We start from the raw sequence: 9,968 nt of genomic DNA, 5'->3' as shown, positions 1-9,968 counted from the left end.
TGACTTTTAAAAAACAAACCAACAAATCTCTCCTCTTGATGTTTTGAGAATCCCCAGAAACATCAGTGATACAGCTATGACGTGCTCCCCAAACCCCAGGAGGCTGCTACTGTAACCATCCCCATCTTACAGATGAAGAAATGAAGGCACAGCTGGGTATGGCGCTTGCGTAAAACCACAAAGCTAATAAGCCACAGAGCCAGACAAGGTCACAGACATAGGCCGTGTGGCCCCAGGGCACACACTTCTAAGAACTACACCACTCGGCTTCTCTTCATCCGTGTTTCCAGGTCAGCTTAGGGGGTGGTGAATTTCCCGGGGTGGCTCAGTAAAACCTACATTTCTGAATACCTCAGTATGGAGTCTGGTGTGTTCAAGAATGAGAACTCGAAGAGGAAAATGCTCTACGGAACAATCTGATTTCGTGATGGCAACATTGAATAAACAGGGAATCTCAAAGACTTTTGGTGTATTATTCCCGTGTGTTGCTGGTAGGTTCTTAGGTGGGCATTCCAGGTTTCAAATGAATCCACAGATGAAAAAAATGAGGTGGAGGCAGAATGCCAGAAGACAATATTTGGGGGGGGAGGGGGTTCCTCTTTGTTCCTTTCCTACCTCTGCCACAGACTGGGCTGGCCTTTAACCCTCTGGAGCCTTGGCTTGGGTGTCCACTCGTAAATGTGCTTCTCAGGTTCACCCCCACCCCATGTTGCAGAGTTTTCTGCTCTCTTCCTCTGCCAAGTTTCCCTGAAGATTTCTGGTGGTCCCCAGTGGGTGTCACCAATACCCCTCCCCGAGTACCGTCAGCCCCCATCTGACACTGGCTGTTTTTCTCTCTCTTTTCTTTCACTCTCGTTTGCAATGCTACCCACAAAGCTGGCTGAAGGTGCCTACCCCAGCCCCTGCTATGGGGGTTGCCCCCTACTCAGGGTTGCTGTACCCCAAATTTCATGACGCTACTATCATGTGCCACTAATTCACTTGAGTTTCTCACCGGCCTGGGAAGGTTCTGCCCTTGGCCCACTCACATCCCTTTCCGTTAGGTAATGAATTCACACAACAATGATTTATTGTTGCCTGCTGTGCCAGGCACTGCGCTGGGTCCTTGAGATACAAAAGTGTAGTAGACACTCTCCCTCCTTCGTGGACATGATGTGTGGGAAGGAAGAGGAGATGGTAAATGAGTAGATTATAACACAATGTCTTCAAAGCCTAGAGATGCTGGCAAGTAGACATAATGTCATTAAGGACATCTTCAATCTGTAAAACAAAGTATTTCTCCACCAAGACGCTAATCAGAAAGTCCCCAGGGAGACCCGGCTGGTGTCCCAAGGGCTTTCTGCTGCAGGCCCACTCTTTCCCAAGAGCTTTTCAAATAAATGCCTGGAAACAGGCCAAAGTTCTCTTCTTTAAAACAAAGATGGCATTTTCCTCTGGATTCTGCGCCAGCATATTCTCTTTTTCCCAGCCTCAGCATCCCACCTGATTTCCACAGTGAGCCCATTTGCAGTAAGGATCCTGTTTCCCTAAGAAGCTCTCTCTATATGTCACCAGATGACTGTATGAGTATCTCTACTCCATCACATTCAGATAAAGAGGAACTGAGATCATGTCAGTTAAAAGACTCCATAAACTGAGCAGTACTCTAATTGGCAGCTGATATTATTATTACTATTGTTAAAATCACTATAATAATTATTATTCCCATAGAAGTTATGTGATTAGCCCAAGGTCACACGGGGAGGAAGCGGAGATGCAGAGACCCCCCCCCCCCACATCAAGCACACGGCGGAGCTCCCAGCATTTCAGAGACCCATGCTCTTGGATGCAGAACTCTCCCACATCCGGTATCTAGTGGCGTGCTCGAGCTTCCAGGACCACTGCCAAACGACACTGCCTGGACTGCGCCCCATGGACACCGCAGCTCCTTCCCAGGTACGCCAGCCTGAGCTACCGTCGCCGAGGTGTGCCAAAAACACAGCCTGCATTTATTTTGTTTAATTCTTACACTATGTTTCAGCCTCTTCCTAAAGGCACTTGTTTGCAAAAAGAGCCACGAGGGGAAGTTCAGCCCACAAATAAGAATATAATTATTACACGGTTTAGCGGTACCTGGGCGTCACCCGGGTATTCACCAGTGCTCCGAAACTCAATTGTTTCTCCTTCAAGACAGTATTTAATAGGATAAACAATTTCTGCTAAATGCAATAAATGTGAACCTGGGCTGTCATCTCCATAATCAACTTAAATTCCCCATTAGAAGCAGTGGCTGTGATTGAGATTCGGAATTTAATTTGGCGGGGCCGGCTTCGACGCGCTCGGGCGGGCTTCCTGGGAGCCTCCCATCAACCAAAGACAGAACCACTCTTTCCCGTCTCTGGGGAACCTTAAAAGAAGATAGATTATAACTCAAGAGAATTATACAGCTTCGGTATAATGAAAGAGATAAAACATTATTGGATTAGCCTGTTGAAATAACAGCAGACGGCAAAGCAATAATATCAAGGCAAACAAGGGCCCGGGCCCGTCCGCTCAGTGGGAGGGCCACGGGGATGAGAGAGGCCAGGCCAGCCCGCCCGCTTGCTGCCACCGCCCCCGGCCGTCCGAATCGGCTCCTCCCCTGGGTTGTGCCACTGACTCCATTCCAGGTGGCTGGGCGGGCCACACTGGTGGGTGGCGGTGACCCACGCCGATGCGTCATGGATGTGTGAAGGTCTTAGGCCCCAGCACCTAGCCCAGAGGCAAACTGAAGCAGATGATGCGGCTGAGAACAAACTGGTGGAAAACGAACAGGATTAACCAGTTCACCTTCAACCATTTTCTCCCCCCACCAATTTGATTTCCACAAATTCACGTGAAGTTCTGCAACCAGACAGGGAGCGTCCAAGAGCAAACAAAATCCGAAGGACTGTTTCAAGGTGATGGAACGAATGAGAGCCGTAAAGCCTGAATGATCACTTGGCTCAATCTAAAAAATCGAAATATTTTGGTTTTTAGTAACCTAAAGATCAACTAACTGCCCTCTTATGCTCCCTCCTCAAGCACCTCCCTCACCCGGGTAAGATTTGGATGAAAGCACGAGTGAGCCAAGAGGAACGTACAGAGGTAGGGGAAGGTACACATTGCACGCTGCCCCAGAGCCGCCAACTTGAACTTCTCCTTGATATGTTTCCTCTTCCAGCCACTACAACATTTTCCTTCCTTACTTTCCCCCTTCCTTCCTCCCTTCCTCTTTCCTTCTCCCCTTCCATTCTTTCCTCCCTCCCCCCTCCCTCCTCCTCTTCCATTCCTTCCTTCCTCCTCTTCCTTCCTCCTCTTCCTTCCTCCCTCCCCTTCCTCCCTCCCCTTCCTTCCTTCCTTCCTTCCTTCCTTCCTTCCTTCCTTCCTTCCTTCCTTCCTTCCTTCCTTCCTTCCTTTCCCTTGCTCTTTTCTCCAGCTCAGGACCTTCTCTGGGCACCCACTCATGTCACAGTAATTCAGCTCTGCCCCAGAACTCCTGCTTTGGACACGCACAACTTCACCCTTCCTTTGCTCAGCATCAAAGGGAGCTGAGGAACCAGGATCCACTCTCCTCAGGATGCAACGGGTGGAGGCTGTCAACACCAAACACACACACGCACACACACACACACGCACACATGCACACACGTTCTTCTACATTTTATTTCATAAAAAATTCTTGTCAGTCAGCCCATTTACCGAGAGGAAGGGAACATGACAGTTAAGAGTCTAAACCCCTGGAGCCCAAGTGCCCGGGTCTGCAGCTCAGATCTGCCACTTCCTAACTGCACAACCCTGGACAAGCCACCTAACTGTTCTAAGTCCCAGCTCCCGTGGCTGTTGGATACACAGCTTGTAAGGCTATCATGAGGCTGGAATGAATTAACACACTGAGCACCGTGGCGAGCATCGTCATCATTCAATACATATTCACCGTCATTGTCAGTGAATGAGACCATGCAGTCTTCAAGGGAGGAACAACTTAATAACTACGCACTGATTCACTACTGGGCACCTACTCTGTGCCAATCACTGCTAGACAGTAGGACGTCAGTGTGAACAACTTGTAACAGTTCCTGGCTAGGAGTACATGTGAGTGGAATAAAGCTAGACAGATGAGCCAAGTGAGCATTACCAAGATTCTTAAGCCCTTAAGGAACCCATAGTTTATGTTTAACTCACTCTTCGTTCAAATCAATATGCATTTTGCAAATAACATCTTTATTTCAAACACCCTGAAGGGCATAGCCCTCTACCCTCGGGCTGGCCCCAGGTGGGAGCTGGTATGCGGTAACTGGGCCTTAGCTCCTAAGGGCTCAGAGCTCTTGCGGTGTGTAGCCTACAGCAGTATCTACTAGGAGCACTTCTTCCTTAGCAATTAAGTGTTTCTGAAGCAGGGCCCAAGCAGGGACTGCCTCCATTTTGAGGAGGTGGATTTTTGCACTGCCTTTGTCTTGTTTTATGTCCTCCAGAACACGGAGACCAGTCTGACCAGCAACTCCACCTCCCATCAATGGGGACATCTAGAAGAAAGAAGGTCAGTGGACATTAATTAGCCCTTGTTACACCTGGTGCCCTATGGAGGGGTGGGGCATATAAGCCAAACGCTTTGGGAGTCTGCTCTCATCTCCTCCCTCTAGTCACCTGTCCTTCTTGCACACCATTGTACTTGCCATGCTCCCTTCTACCACAGGGCCTTTGCAGATGCTGTTTCCCTGGCCGAGAATACACTTTCCTCCTCTATTCATCTGGTCAATCCCCTTCACCCTTCAGATCCCCATTTAAGTATTGTTTCTGCAGGGAAACCTCCCTGACCTCTAACTCCCCACCAATTCTTCATATTTTAAGCTCTTGGGGGCATTTTATAGCAGTTACAACTAAAAGTTTAAAAGTATTTATGGGACAAATTCAAATGATATAGGTCTTTCTTGCTAAACAGCAGTCCCCATGATGACAGGATCTATACCTGATTTGCTCACCACTGAACCCTAGCACATAAGCCGGCACATAGGAGGCCTTTGGTAAACATCTGTTGAATGACTGGCTCTCAGCTTCGTCACTTCCCAGCTACAGGATGCTGGGTAGTTTACTTCTTGTCGGTGTATAACCTAGGAGCTCTCTGTGACCTACTGTGAGCATCGTGTGTTATATGAAATAGTAACGAACAATGCACTCTCCCCTCCCTGACACTTGCCTTTCCCTTGAGGATTTTTTGGTCGTTGATGAGATTGACAAGTAATTGATTCCATCCACTATGATATATCAGGTGTCTGGCTGAGCCTCTGATGGACAGTATAATTCCACATGCATTTCTTAGTATCTCTGGGCCTGCCCACTCATAAAATGAGAAGGCTCCAGTAGGAGGTGTCCAGGGTCTCCTCCAACCAGGAGAAAAATCCTATGGTTGTGCACTACACTCTGGAGGTATAGCACTGTGGGGGGCCCGGTGGCGATGTGGCAGGGGGTGGGATGGGTGAGTAAGAACAACCCTGAGCATTTCACTGGGGAGAACAGTGCGGGCAGGAGTCAAAAGCAAAGGCTGTGGCAGACACACTGGACCCAAACCTGTGGTCCTACACCTATTCTGTAACCACTGGGCAAGTTCATTAGTGACCCCCAGCATCTCAGTTTCTTCATCAATAAAATGGAGATATTGATAGTACCTACTTTGTGATGTTGTGGTGAGGACCAAAGGATCTAATGTTGTAAAATACAAAGTAACACTGTTCATTTTGCTTTAAAACAAACCAACATTTATTTTGCTCTTACAATGTGTTAGGCATTATTCTAAGGGCTTTATATATGTTTCATGAGAAACTCAAGACAGCTCTAGGAGGTAGTTAATATCCTCATCTCCATTTTACAGATGAGGGAACTGAGGCACCAAGAGGTCACGTAAGTTGTTAAGGTCACAGTTACTGAATGATAGAGATGAAACTCAAACCCACTGAGTCTGAGCACTCAGCAAGGTGCCCGATACATAGTAGTACATTGTTTTTACTGGATGTGTTGTTTTCCTTTTTTAGCGGTATCACCAAAACGAAAAGAAAGGGAAGGGAAGGAGTCAGGGGTGGGGGATATTGAGAACTCAGATAATAAACTGGACAAAGAATTTGAGAGCTGGAAAGGATCTTAATGATAGCCTAGTCTTTTGTTTCTTAATTCAGCCCCTACCACTGAGCAGCAACTATGCTGGGCCACAGGGACACAGAGATAAATGGAACATGATCTCTGCTTATACACATAGGGGAGACAGACATACACAATATCCAAAATATAATATGCTAAGAGCTATAATAGGCATATGTTCAAAGTGCTATAGGAGCGCATAGGAGGAATTAACTAATTTTACTCAGGGGGGGAGGGTTAGAACTTTTTTTTTTTTTTTTTTTTTTTACAAAAGAGGGGCATCTATGCTGGATTTTGAGGGCTGAATAAAAGCTCAGTTAAAAAAAAAAGAAGGTAAGCATTCCAGAATGATTCAAAGAAACGACTTGCAAATGCCATGCACTAATAGTCTTGTGACTCGAAACACTCTTAGGTATGAAAACAATGAAATATAAAATCAGGAGCCAGGATGGACCTCAAATTTCGTCGTACCCATCTCCCAACCCAACATCTCCAATGCTCTTCTTGCCCTTTTGAATTATCCTCTGGAATTCCCTAGATTTCCCTTTTCTGACCAACTCTCAAAGACTCCTTACTTTTCTCATGGGTGACCTCGCAGGCTGTTCCCTGGAATCCAATAGGACAGATGCAGTCACAGCGTGATTCTGGAAAGACAAATTCAGAGAGAGTGTGAATCATACCATGTGAAACAGAACCCCCGAGTTCAGCCCTCCACATCAAAGTGGTGACACTTTGCTATTAGATTAAAATAGGAGAAACATTTAGTTGAACAGTTTAAGAGAAGAAGGTTCAGGGCCAAAAATACCTACTCCTTCCTTGAGGGCCTTCTGCTTATGAAGGGTGTTTATTGCCATCATGGGGAATCACACGGTGTTGCTGAGGAAAATTACTCGTGAGCTGACATTTGACCCAGCCTTGTAAGTTTCCAGTTTTAAGAAGATACATTACTGGTCACTGAGGTCACTGGTCATCGGTGCTCAGTTTCACCCTGGGGCATTTAATTGTCCAGCCTTCCTAGTAATGGGGAACTCACTGTCCTCATAAGTTTCATCCCATCTTTGGCCAGTTCTGACCCTTTGGAAGTTATTTATGTTAACCCGTAACTTCTCACCCAAGAGTTACTCTCATCTGGATCACACAGAATCCCTTCACAAGATTATCTTTTCTAAGGCGGGCCCAGGAACACCCCAGTCTCTGGCTTCATATTCTCCTTCACACCAGTGCACATCCTCAGATGGGCTCCAGTTCCCAGGTCCAAATTTCACACAGAGGCAAGGGGATTTCAGCAACCCTCGATCAAGACCTTGAGCTGATGGGCTGACCCCACTTCTTGCTGACCACATCCCCACTTAGGTGCCCCCATTCTGATGGCAGAACTTCCCAGCCTTGGGCTCTCACTGATCTCTGCTTTGCTCCCACCCACCCTGTCCAAGAAGCTAGACACATACTCCTCAGTCTCTGTTGGGAATGGGGTTTCTCCTGTGTCCCCTCTGTTGAGCTGCTCTATCCACATAGGTTCTGCCCTAACTCCAGGTGGCTCCCTCCCTGGGTGGGGATCTGCTGTACCCAATTGCTCCTGATACCTTATTTTGGCTTCCTGCTGGACTGGACCTTTCCTCAGTCATCACCACTAAAGTGTAAGATCCCAGGCCTCAGACAACCCCAGATTTGCTCTGCCCATTGCAGTGACCCCAGATATGGCCCTTAAAGTTAGGAATCAAGTTCAAGTGGCCCATCCTTGCTGCCACTCCCTCCAACCGCCCCCCATCCCCCATCCCCCAATCTTCTCACCATGTACTGGTCAGGACGTGCAGAGCCCAGGGCCTCTTATTCGGCCCAGAGAGGTTTCCCAAGTCCATTCCCACCCCTTGTTGCAGACGGCACATTCTCAGCCTGCTCCTCTGGTTTTATGCTGCTGGAACCTAGGTATTCGGGCGGCCAGAGTAGCATGACCTAGTTGCCTACATTCTGACTTCTTGGGAAATAGACTGATACTTGTTCTAATGCTCGGTACGCTTCAGTGTAACTCTTTGGTCAGGTCTAGCCCTCCCACTAGTTTATAAGCTAGTGAAATCATGGCTCCCATGTGCCAGTGAATTCAGCTGTAGATCAGCTTCTCAGCCCTGACTCCACAGTGCAATCATCTGGTAGGCTTTTTCAAAGGCCAATCCCAGTGATTCACTTTAATTGTTCTGGGTGAGGCCCAGGATTCTCCCCTGCAGCCCAGGCTGAGATTTGCCGTGGAGGAACATCATGCTCTTTGCCCAGGAGTTGCACCTGAGCACTGGGGGGGGGGGGGGGGGCCCTTTGTCCAATCCCACCTCATTGTGCTCCAGGGAGGTGGGGACTTAAGCAGTTATGAGTCTCAGCCGGGCTGCAGATTAGAACTACCTGGAGAGGGTTCACCCGTCCTGGTGAGGGGCCTTCTTGAGAGTCACATAATCCAGGTGGGGGCTCGAGCATCAGTAGCTCTGAAGGTCTCAGGTAGTTCTAATGTCTGATCAGGGTGGAGAAGCTCAGTTTAAGAGGCTCCAATTGCCTAGGGGGTTCTTTTTTCCCCTCTGACAAAATGAAGAGGGCTTTATGACAGTCCTTGGGGCCTCCAGAAAAGGACTAGGGATTGACGTAGAACTCTTCTCGAGATACCCTGGAGGGTATGTGGGTTCGATGACGTGTTCCGGCCCCAGCACCAGCCCCTCCAGATGATGTCTTCCACAGGGACGCCAACTGCCTGGAAACGGTACCTTTCAGGACAGGGACTCCATTCCCTTGACAGGGAGCACAGTGGCAGGGGCTGACTTCCTTCTGGAACTCCTCCAGAGCCCGCTTCATGTTCTGCCTTATTGTGCTGGAGTAGGCAAAGTCCGTGGCCGTCACCAGTTCATACAGAGGCTCTGCCTGGGGAGCAGAAAGGCATGCATTTCAACAGAAGACAGTCATCAAACAGAAGGGCGAAGCAAGGTTTCACAGGAATGAACAAGGGGCCGGGGCATGGAGACAAGTGGATTCATCTGGCACTGGATGGACACCCAGTATGTAGATGGATGCCCCATCCTCAGTCTGTCCCACCCCACCCAATATCCACAAATAAGCTCATTTGAGTTCAGGTCAACTCTTACTGAATACCTCCTAAGTGCCAAGCATTAAGCACAGGTAATGAGTAAGATAAAATCCACAGGAATCCAGAGAGAGAGAGCGAGAGACCTAGTAACAGGTACTTAGCGCACAGCAGTTATAGGCATGTGTGCAAACTTGGAATGGGGGCAAAGGAGCAGGCGGTTAATCTATCTTTGGTGGGGGAGAGGAGGTGGTTTCCAAGCCACTCTTTGAAACTATTATAGGAGCTTTGTCCCAACATTGCCTCCCCCCTCCACCCAGTAGTTGGCAAAATCATTCACATCACGCAAGAGCCACCATCATGAAGCCTTTCCCCGAGCTCCAAAGTTCACAGAACCCCTTCCCACCAGGAAGTGCTCAGCATACAATCCAGTGCTCATCCGATACAAATTCTATTTGCAGTCATTCATTTTTTTTTTCATGAGTTGAAATCTCCTTTTTTCCTTCTTGAGTTAGAAGGTAAGCTGCTGGAGATCAGGGCTATATACTGTCAGCTCTGAGTCTCTGGGGTCTAGCCCCAAGTGTCGTGAGAACAGCTATTAAAAGTGTATGGGCAAGGCGCCTGGGTGGCTCAGTCAGTTAAGCGTCTGCCTTCGGCTCAGGTCATGATCCCTGGGATCAAGTCCCACGTTGGGCTCCCCTTGCTCATGCGCGTGTGCTCTCTCTCTCAAATAAATAAAATCTAAAAAAAAAAAAGTGGATGGGCAAATGAATGGGGGATG

General features: G+C 48.2%; 1 protein-coding gene across 1 annotated transcript in view; it reads right to left on the bottom strand.

Annotated features, from left to right (window-relative positions):
- Positions 1–4,078: 4,078 nt before the first annotated feature.
- C8B (complement C8 beta chain) overlaps positions 4,079–9,968 on the bottom strand; it is a 38,068-nt gene continuing 32,178 nt past the window's right edge. The window contains exons 11-13 of the mRNA XM_035018461.1: positions 8,874–9,027; positions 6,705–6,773; positions 4,079–4,523 (exon numbers count right to left, since the gene is read on the bottom strand). Coding sequence (XP_034874352.1) covers positions 4,372–4,523; positions 6,705–6,773; positions 8,874–9,027 — 375 coding nt within the window. The 3' untranslated portion in view covers positions 4,079–4,371. The remainder of the gene's footprint in view (positions 4,524–6,704; positions 6,774–8,873; positions 9,028–9,968) is intronic.

The sequence above is a fragment of the Mirounga leonina genome, unplaced genomic scaffold, assembly GCF_011800145.1.
Source record: "Mirounga leonina isolate KUSES-001 unplaced genomic scaffold, KU_Mleo_1.0 Mir_173, whole genome shotgun sequence".
In the NCBI taxonomy this organism is placed as follows: Eukaryota; Metazoa; Chordata; class Mammalia; order Carnivora; family Phocidae; genus Mirounga; species Mirounga leonina.
The sequence above is the reverse complement of the archived record's forward strand: the minus strand, read 5'-3'. Positions and strand labels throughout refer to the sequence as shown.